Source organism: Eschrichtius robustus, chromosome 16 (assembly GCF_028021215.1).
Source record: "Eschrichtius robustus isolate mEscRob2 chromosome 16, mEscRob2.pri, whole genome shotgun sequence".
NCBI classification, from domain to species: Eukaryota; Metazoa; Chordata; class Mammalia; order Artiodactyla; family Eschrichtiidae; genus Eschrichtius; species Eschrichtius robustus.
Genome location: NC_090839.1, coordinates 28,684,072 through 28,708,910, shown reverse-complemented (window position 1 = coordinate 28,708,910; position 24,839 = coordinate 28,684,072). Strand labels below are relative to the sequence as shown.

The 24,839-nt window shown below is 48.4% G+C and overlaps 1 protein-coding gene across 2 annotated transcripts in view; it reads left to right on the top strand.

Moving 5' to 3' along the window:
- Positions 1–433: 433 nt before the first annotated feature.
- Positions 434–24,839, top strand: part of RSPO4 (R-spondin 4) — a 39,065-nt gene continuing 14,659 nt past the window's right edge. For both annotated transcript variants that reach the window (XM_068524831.1, XM_068524830.1), the window contains exon 1: positions 434–512. In XM_068524831.1, coding sequence (XP_068380932.1) covers positions 434–512 — 79 coding nt within the window. The remainder of the gene's footprint in view (positions 513–24,839) is intronic.

Sequence of the window (24,839 nt, the reverse complement as noted above, 5' to 3'; positions counted from 1 at the left end):
AGAGGACGGGGTCACCTGCGTCCGCGCGTCTGTACCTCTGTGTGTGGCGTGGAGGACCGTACCTGTGTATGCCGCGGGACAGTGCCGGGCGCGGGAACGACGCCAGAGCGCGCACGGCGTGACAGACCGACCTGGCCGGGCGACCCCCTCCACCCCCACCGCGCGCCTTCCCCAAGCGGGTTAATGCACCGCCCCCGCCTCGCTGGCTCCTCCCTGCCCGCCCCTCCCAGCCCCGCCGACGCCCTCACTAGACCTGGAGGCCGGCCCCTGGGCGGACTGCGGGTCCCTGGCTGCGGGATCTACCCCGCACTCGCTGATGCGCCCGGCGCGCCCTGAGCTGCCCCCGCGCCCGCTGTGCCGCCGCCGCCGGTAGCCGCTGGGCCGTCGGGCCTCCCAGGGAGCCCCGCGCGCCCGCCCAGACCAGGCTGCCCAGATGCAGGCGCCACTCTGCCTGTTGCTGCTCGTCGCCCACGCCGTGGACATGCTCCCCCTGAACCGAAGGAAGAAGCAAGGTACGAGGGGCAGCCGGCAGGGTGGCCGGGAAGGCGCAGCAGGATAGTCAGGGGGGTCGCCCTTGGGGCATCTGCCTGCTGCCTGACGCCCTGGGCTGTTAACTCTTCCAGACTGCTGTCAATCCCACTTTACAGATGGGGAAACTGAGGCCCCAGGGCACCCGTGGGGCAAGCTGGACCAAGAGGCTCTCCAGGGAGGGAAGGAGCTGGCAGGGCTCTCTCATTGCCCCTGCTCCCTATAATCACAGAATTGCTGGGGGGAGGGAAGTGACTTTTGAAGAGACAGGAAGCCTCAGGTGGCAGGCTAGAGGTCGCAGGGCCTAGGGGACAGAGTTAGTGGCTCAGAAATCATCCCAAGCATCCATACTGAGCCAGGAGGTGACATAAAGAGCCCTGAGCTGGGAGTCCAGATGCCCCAGTCTCAGCCCCATTATAGACCCTGATCCCCCGCATCACTTTCAAGAAGCCAGTAATTTTTGGTGGGTTTCCCTCTGGTGAGGGCATGAGCTGCATGAGCTCAGAGAGACCTGAGTTTGAAGACATTTATTCTGGGATGACCTGGAAGATGTCCAGCCCCTCTAAGAGCCTCAGTTTTGCCATCCTGACCTCCTAGGGCCACTAAGAGGATGAACCAAGGTTCAGACCATAAATGTACCTGGGGCACAAAGCCAGGGGCCCCTTGCACTCTCACTTCGGGGTCCTGTGCCACAGCCCTTCCCTGAAGGAGTCAAAACATCCTCAGGAGGTGGGTTTGAGGCTGTCCCTGCAGAGCCAGGCTTGGCAGACCCTGGGGGGCTGAGGAAGGTGAGCGAGTCCCATACCCGAGCTGGCAGCCCTTTGGCCTCCGGATGGCAGTCTGAGAATCAACAACCAGCCACTGTGCCCAGGGTTTTCTAGTCAAGGAGGGAATCCCCACTACATCCTCGTGGCATAGGGCTTATCCCATTCTAAAAGCCAGGTGCCAAGGCTCAGACAGGCTAAGTAACTTTGCTCGGTTGACCAGCAGGTGAATGAAGACCCTGTGTCTTCTTTCTTTGCAGCTCTGGTGTGAGGTCTGAGCTTGGCTACATGGGAAAGAGAACGAGAGTCTGCCCTCTGGGGGTTTCTAGTCCACCTGAGTGAAAAAGCCCTAAATAGACACAGTCACTCCTCGAGTGAAACAGGAGGCAGAGAGAGGCTGTGGGAGAATTGGGGGTGGGATTGGGTGGGACAGAGAGACTGTGGCCTGAAGGACTCCAGCTCCAGGTGTGACTGGACAGAGGGATCCAGGGAGGGGAGAGGTGGGTGGGCTTCACATGAGCTGGGGGGCATCTGGGACCTCATGGGGACAACTGCTCTGTGAATGGCCCTTGTATAGTAGTTACGGTCATGGGCTCTGGAGTCAGCCTGCCTTGTTCAAATCCCTGCTTCCCCAGTTACCAGCTGAGTGACCTTGGGGAAGTCACTTTGCCTCTCTGAGCCTCAGTTTACCCATCTGACCGTCTTTTAGAAGCTCTCTAAGATCTTTCTCAGTTCTTAAAAAGACCAAAAAAATAGATAAATAAAAACTGTCTCCTCAGCGACTCCTCTTTAAAATAGGAATAATAATCCTCTGTATCCAACTCACAGGGCAGATGTGGGGAAGACTGAATGAGTTAGTGTGTACGTTACATGAGTAGCCAAGTACAATAGTCATTCTCCTTTCCTGTCCATTGCGTCCTTTGCCTCTCATAACAGCCTAGTGGGGCTGGGGGGATGCTTATTTTCTAGACGAGGAAACTGAGATTCAGAGAGGAAAACTGATTTGTCCAACGTTGCACAGAGGGTTAGTAGCAAAGCAGGCTTGAATCTCAATCCGTCTGACATGACGCTGAGAAGATATCTCCTGAGCTGTGTTGGTCTTCTCTTCTCAGAGCCTCACTTTCCCCATCTGAAGAGGAGCTGGTTTAGAAGATCTTTAAGATGCTTCTCAGTCAGTTCTAAAAGACACACACACACAAAGAATAAAGAAAAAGAAAACTTCCAGTCCCTCCCCCCATCCCCAGTTGCTCAGTGAGGAGGTCAGGCATGGCTGCGTCTTACATAGCCACCATCTGGTGAAGGGGCTATTGGCACCCCTCCCCACGGTAGGTGATCTCTTGCGTCTGGGACACGTGCATGTCCAGCGCAGCATCTTCAGAAAGAGGCTTGTGGCTCCATTCATCAGTCAGGTGCAATGGAGATAGCCTTGGATTTCAGTCCAACCGCCAACCCCTTTGGGTAAGTGGATTTCCCCACCACCACCACCTGCCTGCTGCCCACAGCCTTGGTTTCCCCATTGGCACTGGGGTGGAGGTGGGGGGGGGGTAGCAGAAGGCTTCCTGTAGCATCTTCTGCAAGGTGATCATAGGAGTCCTGGCCAAATAGGTATGTGAGATGCTGGCTTTAGCAAATTTCTTAACTGTGGGACTTATCAGAGCATTCATAGAGAAGAGGCTGAGGATAGAGAGCAGGACCTTTCCCAAACCAGTTACATATTAGAGACCATTTTTCGTAAGACAGCTGCTTGGAAAATTGCACATGAGATCCCTGAGGGTCTTACCAGCTTTGACATTCTGGTCTAACTTTGGCAGGAGAATGTGTCCTGAAGGCACCTAGGTATTGGCAGTGTCTTTTCTTTCCTTTCCTTTCCTTTTCTTTTTTCTCCCTCCCTTCCCCCTTCCTTCCTTCCTTCCTTCCTCCCTTCCTCCCTTCCTTTCTCTCTCTCTCTTCCCCTTGTTCATTCAACAAGCATTACAGGGCAGACCGTGCGCCGGGCTCTGTGCTGGGAACTTTGGGAGTGCCGAGGTGAACAGACCTGGGGCCCGCCCTTGAGGAGCTGCCGGTGTCGAGGGATGCCCTTCCCTGGCCCTCTCCTACCTCCCCTCCATGCCCGAGTGCTTGGCCCAGCCTTTGGCCTACTCTGCAAGGTCAAGAGGAACACTCGGTGGGCCCAGCAGCCGCCCAGGCTGAGCTGTCACCCTTGGGGCCTGGTTCCCACAGACCCATGCTTCCTCAAGCTCCAGCATCACTGTTTTTTGATGAAACCTAATTTTTCTGTTTCCAAGACAAAGACTAAAAGAAAAGGCTTGAGAACGGTTCTTGGATCTCAAGTGACTCTTACAAAACATGTTGATTAATTAAATATAAATGAATCAGAACCAGATGGGGATGTTTCTCTTGAAACATGCTGGGGTGTCCCGGCAATAGGACAGTCGGGCAGGGTGAGGGGGTCCTGGTCTGTACCCCTACCTCAATACGGAGCTTCATTTAGGCAATGAGGAGAGGACAGGCCATGACTGACTTTCCCCAGCGTCCAAGGCCTGCTGGGGAGGGGGCTTGGTGGAGGCAATTGTCACCCACATTCACATGGTGCCTTTAGATCCTTCTAGACCTGAGGCAGCAAAGGGCAGAGGGAGGAGCTCGGAAATTCAGGGCCCTCTCCTTCCCTGGATGTGTGATTTGGGGCAGGCCATGTACCTTCTGCATTGGTTCCACATCTGTGAAATGGGAACAGTTGTACCTACCTGTTTGGTGTTTGGGACGATTCACCACAGTCCCAGAGGGAAGGTGTCCAAAGGCATAGAGTAGGTGCTTCATGAGGACTCAACCACTTCCCCCTCCCATTTTACAGCAGAGCTGGATGCTCCCTGGGCTGGGGGAGGGGAGTTTCATGCAGGTTGAATCTCACCTCTGCCCTTCTCCCCTCTCTGAGCCTCTTTTTCTTTATCTGTAAAAGGACTGTGGCAGCGCCCACTCCAGAGGCCTGTTAGGTGGACTGAATATAATAATTCTCTGTAAACTGAAAAGCCCTATGTGGATGGCCAGGCTGGCAGCACTGTCCCCTGTACACAGACAGAGAAGCTGAGACACAGCAAGCAAGTACCCGAGGCAGGGGTGGCGATCGGGGAGGACCCAGGTTTCTAGTCTCCAGGTCAGGGCCATGGCTGGGCACAGAACAAGGTGTATCCCACCTCCCTCTCCCATGGATGGAGACCACCCCACCCCTGCCCAGCCACCAAAGGAGACCCTTGAGGCCATTTGGGGCCAGCCACGTGCCGGGAGCTCTGCACGTGGGTTTCGACATCTGACTGACTATGGCGCTGCCTGTGTTACACCTATTTCCTAGACAAGGGGTCTGAGGCTCCGAAAGGGGCAGGGACCTGCCCAGGAACTCCCAGCAGCTGAGCTGGTACGTGGACCCAGAGTTTTGGAGGCTCCAAAACCTGTGCATAGAAAAAGAAATGAATTCTGCTGGAGACGTGCCAAGGGCTGCAAGGAGGAGGCATCTGAGAAGAGCCCCATCAGAGGGCTGCAGAGGTGGCAGCAGCATAGGAGCTGGGGACTCTGGCAGGAGGAGGGGAGGGTCTGGCCGGATGGGAAGGGCCAAAGGGGCTGTGTGGCAGAGGGGGTGGAGGTCCGATGGCAGACAGGGCCAGAGCCCAGCATCTCCTAGGGATGTCAGGAATGGATCCATCAGAAAAAATGACATAGACAGGATCCCGCTGCTCCTCAGTGCAGCCTAGCGAGGCTGGTCGGCGGCAGTCCTAGTCTCAGCTGAGGAATCTGAGACTCAGAGGTGGGACGTTACTTGGCTGAGGTGTCACAGGACAAGGGGACCTTCTTCCCTTTGTTCCCCTGCCTCCTCTAGTCCATCTGTCAGTCCACTGTCTCTTCATCCATCTTTCCATCCTTTCATCCAGTGAAAAAACTGAAGCTCACGTTGATGCAGAGTTTCTCCGTCAGCAGATGAGGGAGATAAATTTAGTAAATGCAGCTAGCATTTAGAATGCCGAAATGGAGTAGAAAGGATAAAACAGAACAGAATAGTATAGAGTAGAATAAAATAGAGTGGGGTCGGCAAACTGTTTTTGCAAAAGGCCAGATAGTTACTATTCTAGACTTCATGGGACATATTCTTCCTGTTTTGTTTTGTTTTTTTACAAGCCTTTAAAAACATTAAACCATTCTTAACCTACAGGCCATACAAAAAGAGGCCATAGCCCAAAGTTAGCCCATGGGCCATAGTTTGCCAGCCCCCTTTTTAGAAAATATCAGAGTGCATTGCAAGTGTTAAGGTTAACTATCATTTTGAGAAATGGGTTTCGGCTTACATATGTATGTGAATGTGTGAGTGGGTGCATGTGTGTGCACATGGATGTGGGTGTGTGTGGGAGTGTGTGAATGAGTGTGTGTGTACTCTGTGTACTGTGTGTGTACTGATGTAAAAATGTAATTTTTACCATTCCCCAAAAAGTGTGGAGCTTTTGGCTGAGCCCAATGCAGTGCTCCTGACAGCTCTGAGAGGCGGGTTCTAGGGGATCCCAGTATTGCAGATGGGGAGACGAAGGCCCCATGGGTCACACAGCCGTAGGCGTGTGAGCCCAGAGAGTCTGGCTCTGGAGCCCCTAACAGGACACTGAACTGCCTTTATAAGTAGCAACTGCCCTCGACACATTTTGCAAACCTCTATTTCTTATGCTTGTTTCTAACGGCCCAGAATCTGGTGGCCACGTCCTTCCCAAGGGGTTTTCTTTTCCCAAGGTGGATTTTAGCCCTAGGACCCATTGGGGGCCTAAATATCCCTCCTGCATTAGACACCCTCAAGCAGCCAGTGAGCACCGGACATTGCATGTTCCTTTCTCATCGACCCTCCCCCAACCCTGCCAGGTGGATATGGTTGCCCCTCTTCCTTTACAGAAGAAGCAGGCTGGTTCAGAGAGAGAAACTGGCTTGTCCAAGGTCACATAGCCAATGTTCCTGATTCCAGAACCACAGGAGCAAATCCCGCCTACTATAGACCACTCCAGAAAGTCCATCTAATGCTGCCATTAACCACCCTGTCATTTATACAGCACTTTATTGTTTGCAGAGCAGTTCAACTTTCATTTTCTCTCTGGAGTTCTGGAGAAGGTAGAATAATGGAATGTTAGGACTGAAAAGGCCAGTTGAGACCTTTGAGACCCACGCTTGTAAAAATGGAGCCTCAAGTGAGGAAGTACCTCACCCAGGATCATCCAGCCAGGAGTGGAGGTGAGGATGCAGGAAAGCGAACGGGGGTGGTGAGGGTGGCCTTGGATAGGCAGAGGAAGGCAGCTTGCTCCAGGGCCTGAAATCTGGTTTAGAGCTTCTCAGAAACTGAGTCTCTCAGTTTCCCCTGTGTGACTTGGCAATGCTCAGTCTGCTTTGCCTTTCTCCCAGGCCTAGAAGAAATGTTTGTTAGATGAGAGGATGGAACCAAGAGGGCTTTCAGAGCTTGAAGGCTGTCTGCAGAGGTTTCTTAATAACCAGAGGCCAGCCTGGGGTCCAGGAGCCTTATAAGGGCCTCCGGAGTTACCTGAGTGCCACATGGGGTCTGTGGCCTGGCTGTGTGGTTCCATAAGAGGGACCTGGTGGAGGCCTGGGCCCCACACAGAACTACCATGGCCTGGAGGGCAGTCCTTCCATCAGAGCCCCAGGCTGTGGACACTGTCAGGACGTAGAACAGCCCCAGACTCTGTGGACACCCAGGAGCACACGCCTCACGTATATATCCACACACATATATGTTCCTAAAAACATTTATTTGTTTTTTTTAAAGTACTTAATTTTCACTGGCACCAAAGGTTTAGAAAAGTCTCTTTTTGATTTGGTTTTATGGTTGAGCATTTACTCTATGCCAGATGTTACCTGTGTTGTTTTATTTTATTTGTCAATGTCAGGTACTATGCATATAAACTGACTAAATTCTCCTAATAAACCTGTGATGTGGGTACTATTATTATCCCTATTTTACATATGAGAAAACCGAGGCACAGAGGGGTTAAGTGACTTTCCCCAGGACACACAGCCAAGTTCAAATCCTTCCTAGTCCCAGAGCCAAGCTCCAACTACTGAGCTCAGTTGCCTCCCACCCTTATTTAGTCCTCACATCAACTTGCGAAGGGACTGTTACTATCCACATTTTACAGAAGAGGAAACTGAATTAAGAAGAGAGGAGCATTAGTTGAAGTATGTGAAACTGCCATTTTTGTAGGTTGAAAACAGCCAAATATTAACGATTTCATATGTTCCAGTCCAATAGCTTGGCAAGTAAGTTTGGCAAAGCCAGGATCTAAACCCAGACAATTGATTCCAAAGGTTGGGTGCATAGCCATCCTGCCTGGCCTTCTCCCAATTCATCCAGATAATAGCCCACGAGGTGATTTGATCCTATTATTCTCCAGAGGCCCTCCAAGCACAGAGAGGGTGATCGACTTGCCAGGGTCACACAGCCAGGATGGGGAGAGGTAGGAATGTAACCCCCAGGTCTCCATAGCCAGAACCTCCTTTTCTCAGCCCTGTGCAGCAGTCAGCGCCACTCGGGACACATGAGCCCTCGGCCCCACCCCTGGGGATTCCTCCAGGGTCCTGAAGGGGATGGTCTGGTTCCCATTGCCTGGGTGAAGCTCACTTGTCTTGAGCACTGCTGCCTCAGGCTAGGCCATTACTGCCTGCCCCTGGGATGATTTCTTGTAATGCCGCGTGACTCATAGGGCCCCTGCTCTGTGGCCCGTGGTGGGGACTCCTCTGTGCTGCTGTGAGTGAGGGGTTCTGTTTCAGCAGCTGAGAAGAAAGGCATTCTCAAGCCTGGGGGACCCAGACTACATAGGGAAACCACTCCCTTTCCCTGCAGCCTGACTGCTGTACCCACATCCGCAGGGGTGGAGACACCCAGAAAGGAATGTCACAACTGCCCTTCTGTAGCCTGCTCTGGTGTTGGCAGGCAGGCACAGCTGTCTCTAGCAAGTGCCAGATGAGCAGTGGGAGACTGGCTGTCTGTCACGAAGGCCACGGGCTCTACTGCTCACCAGCTGAGTGACCTTGAGCAGGTCACCTCTCCCCTCTGGGCCTCAGTTGGCTAATTTGCAAAATGGGGCATGAAACGCATCCCTAGCACATAGTGAGTGCTCAGTTAGTGACTATGAAGAGTGTCCAGTGCCAGGCAGTGGGTGTGGGATTTGGGCTGTGACAGGCCTGGGCTCAGCTCCCAGCTCTGCTACTGCCGTGCTTGGGTGAAAATATTTCACTCCTGAATCTCATTGTTGTCTATCAATACAATGGGGACGATAATAGCATCTACATCATAGGATTGCCTTGAAGGTCAAAATTGTGCATGTAACCCACCTGGGAGACAGTAGGTGCTAATAAATGGTGGTCACAGTCATGCGTCATGGGAAGGTTGGCTCCTTCTAGCATCCAGGACATTCCAGCCTGATGTCAGACATGCCCCTGCCTGTGTTTGAAAGTCCTCTGTAGACCTAACTCTCCAAAAGAAAGTTATTTTGGGGAGCCCAGATTCAGAGGATAGGGAGGTCCTAGGTGCTCTGTGTCTATGGCACAGTGACTCACCCTCTCTGAGCCTCTGTTCACTCCTCTGTGAAAGGGAACCTCAGAGAACAGCAGTGAGGATGGAAGGATGTGTGTGTGTGTGCTGCTGGCACATTATAAATGTATAAATGATGTGATGGCTATTTGTGGATGAGGCCATGATGGGGCCTGACATCCTGCCCTCTGCCCATGGCAGGCTGGAAAAACCCAGTCAAATGCTGCCTTTCAGACCTGATTTTCCTTCCTCCTCCCCTCTTGCCCCACTTCTGACAGGCATTTGAGTCAATCAGACTTAATTCATAGCACATTATCGGCATCAGTCGACCTGATAGTACTCTTGTTTTGTATTATTTTATTTCTCTTTCCTTATTTTTTAAATGGTTACAAATTGCCAATTTTTAATTTTACTCAAAATTTATTTCACTTATTTAAAATTTTTTCATTTTTATTTTATTTAAACATTTTAATTTTATTTTTAAAGTTTTAATTTTTATTAATTTTAATTTATTTAAATTTACTTTAATAATGTATTTTAATTTTATTCTTACATTTTATTTTTCTAAGTTTTTTATTTTATCATTTAGTTTTAAAATGCCATTTTATTTTAAATTTTTTATTAATTTTAGTTATTTTTTATTTTAAATCTTTTAATTTTACTTTTTGGTTTTTTTCATTTTAAAATTTTTATTGTATTTTTATGTGCCCACTTTTTTATTAGGTTTCCTGAATTTTTCTTGTCAGTTTATAGTACTTCTTTGTATTACCTACATATTAATCCCCTGTTGGTTTTGACATGGAAGATATGTTTCTTCAATCTGATACCCAGCTACTAACTTTGTATGTCCTTTGGAGGAGAGAAATCGTTACTTATAATACTGTTCATGTGATCAATCCCTTGAAGGTTTTTTAGGTAGGAGGGCGTTGTTTCTGCCATATGTTCTGGGCTTTTTGATTTTACAAAAAGTCCTCATAAGGTGGTCTCATGAGAAGGGTGTGAGCCCCCGATTCTCTGTCCCTTGAGCGGATCACCCTTCCCGCAAGTGATTCTTCCCTGACAAGTGTTGACAGTCCTGATGCAGCAGCCCTCAGCCCTTCCTGAGTACATTCCTGGAACTCAAATTCAGGTGACGCTTCTCTGTCCACCCTCATTCCTGGATGTCCCCTGAGTCATCGCATTTCAGCCGGCACATGTCTGTTGAACACTTGCTGTCAGCTGGCGCCTGTCCTTGGGGGCCCCAGACTGATGAAGGTAGCAGGCCCAACAGAGTGAATAGGAGAGGTGTCAGCTGGAGACCCCCGCCCCTGGGACAGGGGACGTTGGCTTGACGTCCTCCCTGCGAGTGGAGCATCCCCACAATGGCTGACGTTCTCCCAGGGCTGCTTTGGCTGAATAGCTTCAGTTCGTAGACCATCTTATTCCCTTGCATCAATAACCCTCCCTCCAACCACCTCCCCCATTAAAAGAAAAAGAAAAAAACCAAGCACTCAGGACATTCCTGGATAACACAGACTTTATTGAAGGTCCGGGGATGCTGCTAAGGGCTCCATGGTTTCCGACTTAAGACCACTGGGTTGTTCCTGCAGCCTCCCCTCTTCTCCTCCTGTCTGACCCTGCACGCAGCTCAGGGCCCCTCTTTGGCCCTGAGAGACGTATGACTTTCAGTGGCACTTCTCTACCTTTGGAGAGCCACTGGGCATTAGTCAGCAGGGAGGGGCTGACAGGCCATCAGGGAGGCATGGCTCCCAGCAGTCAGGAGCTAGGATTCTGCTTTGCATCCCACCTGACTCTTCACTGTGGGTTCTTGGGTCAACCACTAACCCTAACCCTAACCCTAACATCTCTGAGCCTTAGTTTTCTCATCCATGAAAATGTGTAAATGTAGCCCAGCTTTGCAGGGCTGTGATGGGTTTGCAGTGATTTAACACAGGATCCTGCATGCTGCAGACGGCATCAGCCTGATTCTCTCCATCTGCAGACCTGGTCCCTCAGAGGATCTACAGGAGCTCACAGAGACCAGCACCTCTGGCTGTGGCTGCTCATCTTGGTTCCAGCCCTTAATCCTGGTTTTACCTGGGCAAGAAGGATTATGGTTCCCATTTTGCACATGAGGAAACTGGGACCCACTGACAGTGGTTGTAGAATTTCCAGGCCCTGCAAGCCTAGGTCCCTCCAACTGGCTGGGTTTCGGTGTGTTGGAGACAGTGCCCCAGGACCACGAGAGGTTTCCAAGGTAGAGCCCCACCATATACTGTGCCTGTGTCCCCTTCTTCCATTCAGCTCCTCCCTACTGGCATCACACCATTTCTTGAGCGCCTACTATGTGCCGGGTGATTTTTGTGTGCATTAGTTACCCACAACCCTAGAAGATAGGACCCATTTTACAGAAGAGGAAAGTAGAATCCAGATAGGTGAAGCCACTTGCCCAGGTTTCCACAGCCCCCATACAGTCTGGGTTGGAAGCCAGGGTGGGGCTCCGAAACCAGAGCTCTTTTTCACTGTGCCAGGAATTGGTGAGCAGAACCCAGGGCAGCTCATAAGGACAAAGTTGGCTCCCATGTGATGAGTCCTTGGCATATGAGCTGGGCACAGAGCCAGGGGCTCTGCAGGTTATTACCTCCCTTTATCCTCCGGGCACCCCTTCGATAGCATCATTCTCAATTTGCAGCTAAAGTGTGAGGCTCAGAGAGGTGAAAGGGACTTCCCAGAGTCAAGGTGGCAGAGCTGGGATTCATACCCAAATGTGTGTGACCTGGACTCCTGCCTGCCCAGCACTGCCTCCCTCCCATCTCCCATTTCCTGGGCAGTTGGTCTGGGGGCCTGGCCCGGGCAGATGTCACTGTGACTCACTACCTATTCTCACCTTCGAGAATGACTTAGGGAACCATCCAGACAGGGCCTCGGGTTTCAGTTCAGCTTGGGGGCGGCGATATACAGCTGGTTTAGGGAGCAACTGAACATCAGAACGGCTTAAAACAACCAGAGGGAAGCTTGAATGAGACCTTGTCCTGGTGGCCTGCGAAAGTCGAGAGGCCACAGCAGGTCAAAGAGGCACAACCCGAGCCAGTGACAAGGAGGAGCAGAAGCGATTCTGGCATCTCTGGAGGAGGCTGCGGGGCAGACAGTCATGGAATTCTTGGATTAGGTCCCTTTAGAGCTGAGGACGGGCAGCTGAGATCTGCTCACACCAGCTACCTGCTGCCCCATGGACTAGGCCACTTACCTTTTCATTCTCATAATAGCCCACAAGCAAGACTTGTCCATCTGCTGCTCACAGCCAGCAGCCTGGTCCAGACCCCCTAGATGACCACAGGCCTCCGGCCTGGGCTCCCAGCTCCCACTCCTGCGCCCTACTGTTCATTCTGCTCAGCCCCAGAGGGAGCTTTCAAGTTGGCAGACACTCCTTGGCCTGCACCACGCAGGGTCTTCCCATCTTGCTTCCAGGAAAACCCAGCGCCATCCACACTCCTGCTGAGCCTACCACCCAGGTCTGGGCTGATCCGCCATTCTGACCAGTCCCTGTGCTCTGGCCTCACTGCACTCTTGCATGCTAAACCCCTGGACCTTTGTACCTGCTGGTCCCTCTGCCAAGAATGCTTTCCTTATATGTCTCAGGGGGTCCTGTCTTGTGGCCGGGACCCTCCTCTCCTCTCCTCACTCTGTTTACTGTCATTCACTCACTGTCACTATCTCAAATGACCTCTCTCTCCTTTAGGATGCAAACTCCCTGAGGGGAAGGGCTGTCTTGTCCACTTCTGTATCCCCCGTGCCTACAACAGTTCTTGGCACATAGTAGGCCCTCGAGCACATTTGTGAAAGGAACAAGCTTTCCAGTGAGTGGGTGATTGCCTCTATCTTACATATGAGCAAACCGAGGTTCAATAACGGGCCCAGGGAGTGAAGTGTGGAGCTGGGATTTGAAGGGGGGGTTGTCTGATCCCAAGCCTTGGGTTCCCACCTCCACTCTTTATGCCTCACTGCTGAGCAAGACTGATTGGGAGCCTCATCTATTGTGGGGAAGGGGTGACAATAGATGTGTCACCTGGAACAGCAAGGGCCCAGCCTCCTCAGTCCCAAAGCAGGTGCAGCAGTGGGTATAGCAGGCCTGGCCTCCCCAGTTAGAGGCCAGGGGCCAGGCTGTTCACAAGGCCAGACAGGGAGAGCCAGCTGGCTGGAGATAAAAAGCCAAAGGCACCCATCCAGAGACCAGGGTTCCAGCCCTGCCTTCCAGTGACCCACTGTGTGGCTCTGAACAAGTGCCTGCCCCTCTCTGAGCCTCAGGGCACCATTTGTAAAATAATACTACAGAGTTCAAACTCTAATAGACACTGCCCAAATCCTTTTTTAAAGTGAGCACTGGATGTTGTCAGTCTTTTAGTTTGCCTTTCTGGTAGGTCACAAGTAATATTTTGTTCTTATTCTAAACATCATTTTGAAAATTATTAGTGCAATGTAATAGCTCTTCCTGAGGTTACTGGCCCATTTGTCTTTCTTTTTTGAATTACTTGTAATATTTTTGCCCATTTCACACCTTGGGTTGTTGCTGTTTTTCTTCTTCTTGATTTCTAAGAGCTCTTTTTATATTAAGGATGGTAATCCTTGGCCTTCTTTTGTGAGGCATAATGATCAGAGTGGACATGTAACAGAGGATCACAAACATGACATTTGCTTTTTTTCTCTCTCTCTCTAATTCTGTTATATCTCTAAAACCCAATCCTTAATAACTTTGGGTAGATCTCAGAGTTTCTGGTATTAAAAAGCTCAGTTTGGTGCTAAATTTTTGAAAACACAGGTCTAATTCAAAGCTGTCTCCTTCCCCATCACTGACTTGCCTCCTGACGCCATTGATCTGCCCTGTCGGGAGATGTGTCATCCTCCCTCCCTTCCTCCCCTGTGTGCTGGGGAGCAGAAGAGGGATGGGGACAGGGACAGCTGTGTCTTACTCCTCTGGTGCTGCTGTGGCCTCACAAGTCCCAGCAGTGAGAAAACTCGGGGCCGCATCACCAGTGAGCACAGGGAAGCGGTTGGGTCTAAACGTTCCTATACCTCCCTCCACACCCTCTGTGTGTGGCAGGTGCCCTACCTGTGGCATGGCTGTGACTTATTAGGGGAGGAGCATGGCCTCGACCTCTTCATATATTCCCAGCTCCCTCACTACCCCATGGTACCCCTACAGCCCCTTTGGGTTGGAAATTTTGGATCAAGTTCAACAGCCTCCTTCAGTGTCCACGTGATCTGGACAGAGAATTGGCCAAATGGTGGCAGTGCAGGCTTCTGAGAGACTGACCCCTCCCCTTCTGCATCTCTCATTCATTCTCCCCCCTCCCCCAATAGACATGGGAAGGATCAGCAAGTGTGTGTTCAGTCAGGGGATGAAATGCCCATTTCCATGTCTTATCGGGTTCCCTCCAAACTGTGAGTGATTCTCTTGCCACCCCACCTGGGTTTAGGGAATTGGGGAAGTGCCCTGCCCCACCGCAGCCCCTGCTAGACAATCCTTCCTGGATCCTCTTCAGACATCGGTTTACACCAGCTGGTAGGCAGTGGAGGGGGAGAGGATGGAGGGTGCAAAGATATCTGGCCTCCCCCTTGCTAAGTTCTGAAGGGGGTGTCTGGCTCCAATTCCATACTCATGAGGCAGATTTCTTTAGAACACAGTGGTAAGGGGAGGGGAGGACTCAGACTTTGTTTCCACCCTTAGTCACAAGTTTTGGAGCAGCAAGATCATCTTGTTCCTTCGTTCACCCAATGGACATTTACAGAGCACCCAGTGTACCCCGGCACTGTGCATGGCACTGGGAAGCGTGGGTGAACAAGACAAGGTGCCTGGGAAATTTCCCTTCCTGATCTAGTATCATTTTGCGCATCTCTCTAAAATGTTTCCACAGGTCTGTGATTTGTCTTTTAACTTTGTCCAATAAATCAAATAAAAGAAAAAAGTTTTTGTTTCTTGTTTTCACTGGAGTCTAGACAAGGGCCTGGTATATTGTAGGCATTCAAGAAACACCTACTGAATAGATGGACGGATGGGTGGATGGATGGCTATTGGGCCCTTAGAAACACTGAGTTTAACCATCCATTTGACAGATGGAGAAACTGAGGCCCAAAGACAGGGAGGAACTTGCCTGAGGACGCACAGAACCGGGATAAGAGTCCATATCTGGTGCTCTCTCCCTTCTACAAGGTTTTGAGAGGGGGAGGGAGCCTGTGGGGAGAGACCAGACCCAGAATAGGGTCCCTAAAGATGCTCACCCCATGTCTGGAGGTCCAAACTGGATTCCCAACTCTTTGTCACCGCTCGGAACCTCCAGTTACCCCGGGAGCTGGATGAGAGGGGCTGGGGCTGTCCCTGGAACACCAAGAGGGTCCAGTGCTGAGGCCCAGCCCCATTCCCTGATGCTCACTGGCGGCAGAGCCCCAGGTTTTCTCTGCACTGGGAGCTGATGCTATATCCAAAGCTTCCTTAGGGCAAGGAGGGTGTTTACATGGGATATATTCTAGGGGCTAGGTTCTCCGCAGTACTTAATAATAGCTACCAGTTACTAAGACTCCCTGGCGTTAAATCCCAGCTTGCCACTAGGTGATCCTCAGCAAATTACTTACCTTCTCTGTGCCTTAACTTCCTTGTCTGTAAGAGGAGATAATAATACCTCGTAGGGTTGTTGCAACAGAGTCTGGCCTTGTAAGAGCTCCACACTGCTCACAGCTACCCCATTGCCGTGCACCTACCATCTGCCAAACCCTGTTCTGGGCATGTCAGACACACCGACATACTGAACCTTCTCAGCAATGCATGAGGACAATGATTATGCCCATTTTACAGATGGGGAAACTGAGGCTTAGTTTGCGATTTAGACCCAGGCTGTCTGCCAGCAGAGACCAACTTAACTGCTACACCATGCTGCACTGCCTCTCCTGCCATTAGTGCTGAGGGACTTCGGGGCTTGAAAGTCTTTAGAGATTATCCATGCCCTTAGGGGATGCCCCCGGAAGTGATCAGAGGAAACCAAGAGGACTGGCTCGAGATCCTCCCCCTCACCCTATGCAGGCCTCAGCCAAAGCAGCTCAACTCTTCGCTGCCCTATTAATCGAGCTCCCAGATCACATCCTATCTTGGGAAAAAGAAAGCTTCCTTGGCTGAAAAAAGTTTGAAAGTCCTCTGTCAAGACCAATCCCTTGTTTTTCTGCTGGGGAAACTGAGGCTGCCAAGGTCACGCAGTGAGCCTGAGTCCCAGCTGAGACGGGAAGCACGGTCCTGGCTCCTAGCCCCGAGCTCTGTTCACTGCGGGTCTTCAGCATGATGGGGTGAAGGGGTCATTTGTGGAGCAAACTGCGAGACCTGGTACCTCTCAGTCGAGTACATATTAGGAATCATGTGCCCTCAGTTCCTCTTAAGAAGTTCCCCCACCTTTCCTGGAATCCTGGCACTCATCCTCCCCATGGCTCATGGGGGGCTCCTGGACTGGATTAGTGGGCACCATCCCCCCTACCCCCGGCCTGTGGCATCAGGTCTCCAGATTGGCTGGACGTGTCCCACCAGGTCCTGACTGCTGCAGCATCCTCCCACTCAGCCAAAGCTGAAGCTTTCACAGCCTCCCAAAGAGCCACAGGAGGCCTCCACAGCCCTAAAGAGCCCAGGAACCGTGAACTCCCCACAGAGGGAAAGGGAATTAGCAGCTAGTGTTTCCTGCCCCCAGTGTTGCCAGGTGCTTTATACACAGCTCTTGGGGCGCTTTATAGCACCCAAGGCAGGCTCAGAGAGAATCAGAGAAGCAAGAGACCTGTCCGACGCCACACGGCAAGGCAGCCCCACCATAGGCAAAGCCAGAACCTGTCTGAGTCCACTCCCCAGCCCACAAGTTCTCACTGAGCACCCACTGTGTACCAGGTACCGGTGCTACAGACGTGAACAAGTCAGAAACACCTGCCTCAGAGAGATTCCATTTGTGTGTGTGTGTGTGTGTGTGTGTGTGTGGTGTGGTGTAGCAGGGCCTCTTGAGCACCTACTATGTGCCAGGCACTGTTTTGAGCATAATGCATTTTATCTGCAAAATAGCCCTGTAAAAGTCAGTAGAAGAAGAAACTGAGGCACAGAGTATTTCAGCAACTTGTTCAAGGTCACGCACACAGCAAACCTAGTCTTCTAACACAAAAAGAAAAGGAACTGTCCTCTCCGTATTTTTTTCAGAAGAATAGCAACTGCGCGTACCCAACACTTCATGACAGTTTTACATGTAGGACAATAGCAAGACAATTCCTTACATAATTTCACATACTTGACACTATCACACGCAAGAGAGTTTTGTGACAGTTCCACAGACAGATGGATTTTGCAACAGGTTCGCACTCCGGGCAGATTCGTGACAATTCTGTTCATGGATAACGGCGTGCCGAGCTCTGGGGACATGGATGCCGGGGAAGCCAGCTGGGGGTTGTGACTGCCTCCCCTGGTCCTGGTCTCAGCCGCTGCTCCTACCCGCCCCCTCACCCCCCGTGCAGCTTGCCGAATGATGAGGAATCCAGTAACAGTTCTTTTTTTTTTTTGAATTTTATTTTATTTATTTTTTTATACAGCAGGTTCTTATTAGTCATCAATTTTATACACATCAGTGTATACATGTCAATCCCATTCGCCCAATTCATCACACCACCACCCCCACACCCCCGCGGCTTTCCCCCCTTGGTGTCCATACATTTGTTCTCTACATCTGTGTCTCAATTTCTGCTCTGCAAACCGGTTCATCTGTACCATTTTTCTAGGTTCCACATATATGCATTAATATATGATATTTGTTTTTCTCATTCTGACTTACTTCACTCTGTATGACAGTCTCTAGGTCCATCCACATCTCAACAAATGACCCAATTTCGTTCCTTTTTATTGCTGAGTAATATTCCATTGTATATATGTACCACAACTTCTTTATCCATTCATCTGTCGGTGGGCATCTAGGTTGCTTCCATGACCTGGCTATTGTAAATGGTGCTGCAATGAACATTGGGGTGCATGTGTCTTTTCGAATCGTGGTTTTCTCTGGGTATATGCCCAGTAGTGGGATTGCTGGATCATATGGTAATTCTATTTTTACTTTTTTAAGGAACCACCATACTGTTCTCCATAGTGGCTGTATCAGTTTACATTCCCACCAACAGTGCGAGAGGGTTCCCTTTTCTCCACACCCTCTGCAGCATTTGTTGTTCATGGATTTTCTGATGAAGCCCATTCTAACTGGTGTGATGTGATACCTCATTGTAGTTTTTTTTTTAGAATGCAGTTTTTAATTTTATTTATTTATTTATTTATTTATTTATCTATGGCTGTGTTGGGTCCTCATTTCTGTGCGAGGGCTTTCTCTAGCTGCGGCAAGCGGGGGCCACTCTTCATCATGGTGTGCGGGCATCTCACCATCGCGGCCTCTCTTGTTGCAGAGCACAGGCTCCAGACCGCAGGCTCAGTAATTGTGGCTCACGGGCCCAGCTGCTCCGCAGCATGTGGGATCCTCCCAGACCAGGGCCCGAACCCGTGTCCCCAGCATTGGCAGGCAGATTCTCAACCACTGTGCCACCGGGGAAGCCCCCCTCATTGTAGTTTTGATTTGCATTTCTCTAATAATTAGTGATGTTGAGCAGCTTTTCATGTGCTTCTTGGCCATCTGTATGTCTTCTTTGGAGAAATGGCTATTTAGGTCATCTGCCCATTTTTGGATGGGGTTGTTTGTTTTTTTAATATTGAGCTGCATGAGCTGTTTATATATTTTGGAGATTAATCCTTTGTCCGTTGATTCGTTTGCAAATATTTTCTCGCATTCTGAGGGTTGTCTTTTCGTCTTGTTTATGGTTTCCTTTGTTGTGCAAAAGCTTTGAAGTTTCATTAGGTCCCTTTTGTTTATTTTTCTTTTTATTTCCATTACTCTAGAAGGTGGATCAAAAAAGATCTTGCTGTGATTTATGTCAAAGAGTGTTCTTCCTATGTTTTCCTCTAAGAGTTTTATAGTGTCCAGTCTAACATTTAGGTCTCGAATCCATTTTGAGTTTATTTTTGTGTATGGTGTTAGGGAGTGTTCTAATTTCATTCTTTTACATGTAGCTGTCCAGTTTTCCCAGCACCACTTGTTGAAGGGACTGTCTTTTCTCCATTGTATATCCTTGCCTCCTTTGTCATAGATTAGTTGACCATAGGTGCATGGGTTTACCTCTGGGCTTTCTATCTTGTTCCATTGATCTATGTTTCTGTTTTTGTGCCAGTACCATATTGTCTTGATTACTGTAGCTTTGTAGTATAGTCTGAAGTCAGGGAGTCTGATTCCTCCAGCTCCGTTTTCTTCCCTCAAGACTGCTTTGGCTCTTCAGGGTCTTTTGTGTCTCCATACAAATTTTAAGATGATTTGTTCTAGCTCCGTAAAAACTGCCATTGGTAATTTGATAGGGATTGCATTGAATCTGTAGATTGCTTTGGGTACTATAGTCATTTTCACAATATTGAGTCTTCCAATCCAAGAACATGGTATATCTCTCCATCTGTTGGTATCATCTTTAATTTCTTTCATCAGTGTCTTATAGTTTTCTGCATACAGGTCTTTCATCTCCCTAGGTAGGTTTATTCCTAGGTATTTTATTCTTTTTGTTGCCATGGTAAATGGGAGTGTTTCCTTAATTTCTCTTTCAGATTTTTCATCATTAGTGTATAGGAATGCAAGAGATTTCTGTGCATTAATATTGTATCCTGCAACTTTACCAAATTCATTGATTAGCTCTAGTAGTTTTCTGGTGGTATCTTTAGGATTCTCTATCTATAGTATCATGTCGTCTGCAAACAGTGACAGTTTTACTTCTTCTTTTCCAATTTGTATTCCTTTTATTTCTTTTTCTTCTCTGATTGCCGTGGCTAGGACTTCCAAAACTATGTTGAATAATAGTAGTGAGAGTGGACATCCTTGTCTTGTTCCTGATCTTAGAGGAAATGCTTTCAGTTTTTCACCATTGAGAATGATGTTTGCTGTGGGTTTGTCATATATGGCCTTTATTATGTTGAGGTAGGTTCCCTCTGTGCCCACTTTCTGGAGAGTTTTTATCATAAATGGGTGTTGAATTTTGTCAAAAGCTTTTTCTGCATCTATTGAGATGATCATATGGTTTTAATTCTTCAATTTCTTAATATGGTGTATCACATTGATTGATTTGCATATATTGAAGAATCCTTGCATCCCTGGGATAAATCCCACTTGGTCATGTATGATCCTTTTAATGTGTTGTTGGATTCTGTTTGCTAGTATTTTGTTGAGGATTTTTGCATCTATATTCATCAGTGATATTGGTCTGTAATTTTCTTTTTTTGTAGTACCTTTGTCTGGTTTTGGTATCAGGGTGATGGTGTCCTCATAGAATGAGTTTGGGAGTGTTCCTTCCTCCACAATTTTTTGGAAGGTTTGAGAAGGATGGGTGTTAGCTCTTCTCTAAATGTTTGATAGAATTCGCCTGTGAAGCCATCTGGTCCTGGACTTTTGTTTGTTGGAAGATTTTTAATCACAGTTTCAATTTCATTACTTGTGATTGGTCTGTTCATATCTTCTATTTCTTCCTGGTTCAGTCTTGGAAGGTTATACCTTTCTAAGAATTTGTCCATTTCCTCCAGGTTGTCCATTTTATTGGCATAGAGTTGCTGGTAGTAGTCTCTTAGGATGCTTTGTATTTCTGCAGTGTCTGTTGTAGCTTCTCCTTTTCCATTTCTAATTTTATTGATTTGAGTCCTCTCCCTCTTTTTCTTGATGAGTCTTGCTAATGGTTTATCAATTTTGTTTATCTTCTCAAAGAACCAGCTTTTAGTTTTATTGATCTTTTTTATTGTTTTCTTTGTTTCTATTTCATTTATTTCCGCTCTGATCTTTATGATTTCTTTCCTTCTGCTAACTTTGGGTTTTGTTTATTCTTCTTTCTCTAGTTCCTTTAGGTGTAAGGTTATATTTTTTATTTGAGATTTTTCTTGTTTCTTGAGGTAGGCTTGTATAGCTATAAACTTCCCTCTTAGAACTGCTTTTGCTGCATCCAATAGGTTTTGGATTGTTGTGTTTTCATTGTCATTTGTCTCTAGGTATTTTTTGATTTCCTCTTTGATTTCTTCAGTGATCTCTTGGTTATTTAGTAACATAGTGTTTAGCCTCCATGTGTTTCTGTTTTTTACGTTTTTTCCCCTGTAATTCATTTCTAATCTCATAGCGTTGTGGTCAGAAAAGATGCTAGATATGATTTCAATTTTCTTAAATTTATTGAGGCTTGATTTGTGACCCAAGATGTGATCTATCCTGGAGAATGTTCCCTGCGCACTTGAGAAGAAAGTGTAATCTGCTGTTTTTGGATGGAATGTCCTATAAATATCAATTAAATCTATCTGGTCTATTGTGTCATTTAAAGCTTCTGTTTCCTTATTTATTTTCATTCTGGATGATCTGTCCATTGGTGTAAGTGAGGTGTTAAAGTCCCCCACTATTATTGTGTTACTGTCGATTTCCTCTTTTACAGCTGTTAGCAGTTGCCTTATGTATTGAGGTGCTCCTATGTTGGGTGCATATATATTTATAATTGTTATATCTTCTTCTTGGATTGATCCCTTGATCATTATATAGTGTCCTTCCTTGTTTCTTATAACATTCTTTAATTTAAAGTCTATTTTATCTGATATGAGTATTGCTACTCCAGCTTTCTTTTGATTTCCATTTGCATGGAATATCATCTTTTTCCAACCCCTCACTTTCAGTCTGTATGTGTCCCTAGGTCTGAAGTGGGTCTCTTGTAGACAGCATATATATGGGTCTTGTTTTTGTATCCATTCAGCAAGCCTGTGTCTTTTGGTTGGAGCATTTAATCTATTCACGTTTAGCGTAATTATCAATATGCGTGTTCCTATGACCATTTTCTTAATTGTTTTGGGTTTGTTTTTGTAGGTCCTTTTCTTCTCTTGTGTTTCCCACTTAGAGAAGTTCCTTTAGCATTTGTTGTAGAGCTGGTTTGGTGGTGCTGAATTCTCTTAGCTTTTGATTTCTCCATCAAATCTGAATGAGATCCCTGCCAGGTAGAGTAATCTTGGTTGTAGGTCCTTCCCTTTCATCACTTTAAGTATATCATGCCACTCCCTTCTGGCTTGTAGAGTTTCTGCTGAGAAATCAGCTGTTAACCTTATGGGAGTTCCCTTGTATGTTATTTGTCGTTTTTCCCTTGCTGCTTTCAATAATTTTTCTTTGTCTTTAATTTTTGCCAATTTGATTACTATGTGTCTCGGTGCGTTTTTCCTTGGGTTTATCCGGTGTGTGCTTCCTGGACTTGGGTGGCTATTTCCTTTCCCATGTTAGGGAAGTTTTCGACTATAATCTCTTCAAATATTTTCTCTGGTCCTTTCTCTCTCTCTTCTCCTTCTGGGACCCCTATAATGTGAATGTTGTTGCGTTTAATGTTGTCCCAGAGGTCTGTTAGGCTGTCTTCATTTCTTTTCATTCTTTTTTCTTTATTCTGTTCTGCAGCAGTGAATTCCACCATTCTGTCTTCCAGGTCACTTATCCGTTCTTCTGCCTCAGTTATTCTGCTATTGATTCCTTCCAGTGTAGTTTTCATTTCAGTTATTGTATTGTTCATCTCTGTTTGTTTGTTCTTTAATTCTTCTAGATCTTTGTTAAACATTTCTTGCATCTTCTCGATCTTTGCCTCCATTCTTTTTCCGAGGTCCTGGATCGTCTTCACTATCACTATTCTGAATTCTTTTTCTGGAAGGTTGCCTATCTCCACTTCATTTATTTGTTTTTCTGGGGTTTTATCTTGTTCCTTCATCTGGTATCTTGTTCCTTCATCTGTTCCTCCCTCTGCCTTTTCATCTTGTCTATCTTTCTGTGAATGTGGTTTTTGTTCCACAGGCTGCAGGATTTTAGTTCTTCTTGCTTCTGCTGTCTGCCAACAATTCTTTTTTTAAAGCAGCGATGATTTTCTGAAGGTCTCTGGCAGATGCTCTGGGCTGCTGAGGGCCCCCAGTGCTCCCATCAGGAACACAAAGGTGACCGCCCTTAATGAATGGCTAATGAAGGCAGACCATATCTTGTGGGTCCAGGGTGGGTTGTTAAGGGATAAGGAAGCAGAGATTTGGGTTGATGTGGGGAGGGATTCCAGGCACAAGCAGCCCGCTCTGGACTGTCCACCCTCCCCCGCCTAGCAGGAGGGCTGGGCAGGGGCAGCACAGCCAAGGCCTTCTCCGTGCTTCAACCTCCAGGCACTAGAATCCTTTTGGTATGGGTCTCATCTGTCTGCACACACCTGCCACTGTCTCAGAGGCACACACATGCTCAGGACACACAAACCCAGCCCCTCTTCTTCTTGCCATGCTGGGCTTGGCAGGGACTGTCCTCCACTTGCGCCACTTGGGAAAATACCCCTCCTATGAGTGGTAAGAGGGGTCAAGTTGCCCCTTCCAAATATCAGCACAACCTCTCATCCATCGTCAGGCCAGCAGGGCCAGGCACTGTGACACAGTAGAGTTTGGGGGCTCTGTCTAACTCTGTGACTTACAGTTGTTGGCCTTTGAGCCTTAGTTTGCTCCTCAGTAAAATAAGAAATAATAACAGCACCTGCCTTCTTGCTTCTTAAAATGAGGTCTGGGGGCCAGCACCATCAGCATCCCCCAGAAGCGTTGTACAAAAGCAGAATCTCAGGCCCCAGCCCAGAACTTTAGCATCAAAATCTACACTTGAACCCAAGGTCCCTGGGCACTTTGTGTGCTCCTTAGAGTTTGGGAAGCCCTGGCTGACCTCACAGAGTGCTTTCTGAAAATCACGCAAGTTCATACACATATGACACCAGGCACAGCACTGTACACGTTAAACCAACAGCATATATCGAGGGATGGAGGTGCCTCTGCTTTTAATAAGCAGCCCCAAGTGATTCTGATGTGGATTTAAATCTCAGGATCACCACTGGCTGGGAAGCAGCAGATGTGGGTATGAACCCTGGCTCCACTACCAGCCTCCATCTCCCCACCTCCCCAGCCCATGGAAGCCGATGTCTGAAAAGGATTCTGTGTGGATTTCAAGCAGGGGCTGGGGCAGGGCACTTCCCCATCTCCCCAGGCCCAGGTGGGTGGCAAGAGAATCACTTGTAGAGAGCTTAGAGGGGACCTGAAGGACAGGGAAATAGGCATGTCACCCCTGATTGAACACGCAGGTACTGATCTGCCCCACATCATGGAAATGAGGGGAGGTGAGCACGGGATGAGGGGAAAATGAATGAGAGATGCAGAAGAGGCAGGGTCTGTCCTGGGAACACATGTACTCCCACTGTTTGGCTAATTTCCTGTCTCAGTCAAGGTCGAATGGACATTGAAGGAGGCAGTAGCCTTAGCACAGCACTGGGAACCTAGCAAGGCCTTAGCAAGGGGACCTGTTATTCTGTGTGGAGGATTAAAGGAGGTGCTGTGATACACTGGCAGCTGGGAGGCCGTGTGGCCTCGAGATGAAGCCTTCAGGTTCTGCAGTCACACCGCCTGGGTCCTCTTACTAAGTGACCTCAGGCAAACAGCAGCACTGCCCTGGACCTCAGTTTCCTCCTCTCTGAAATAGATATGATAATTATACCTAAATTAATTTTGCAGCATCTCTATATGGAATGGTAAGCAGCTCTAAAAAAGGATGAAGCAGTGATGTGCAACATTCGCCAGGATAATTTTAAGTGAGCAAAGCATGGTGCTGAAGAGTCTGTGGAGCGTGCTGTGGTTTATCCCTGCCCTCCTGGAGCTCACCTGTCAGTGGTGGGAAAGAGACACCAAAAATTCAAACAAACACCTCACATATCAGGTGGGGATAAATGCCAAAGCAAAACAAAGCAGGGTGAGACAAGGATGCAGGGATGGGTGCTACTTCAGGCAAGGTGGTCAGGGAGGTCTCACAGAGAAGGGGACGTTCCAGCAGAGACCTGAAGTGGGGTAAGCCCTGAGGATGCATGTGGGGAGGGCA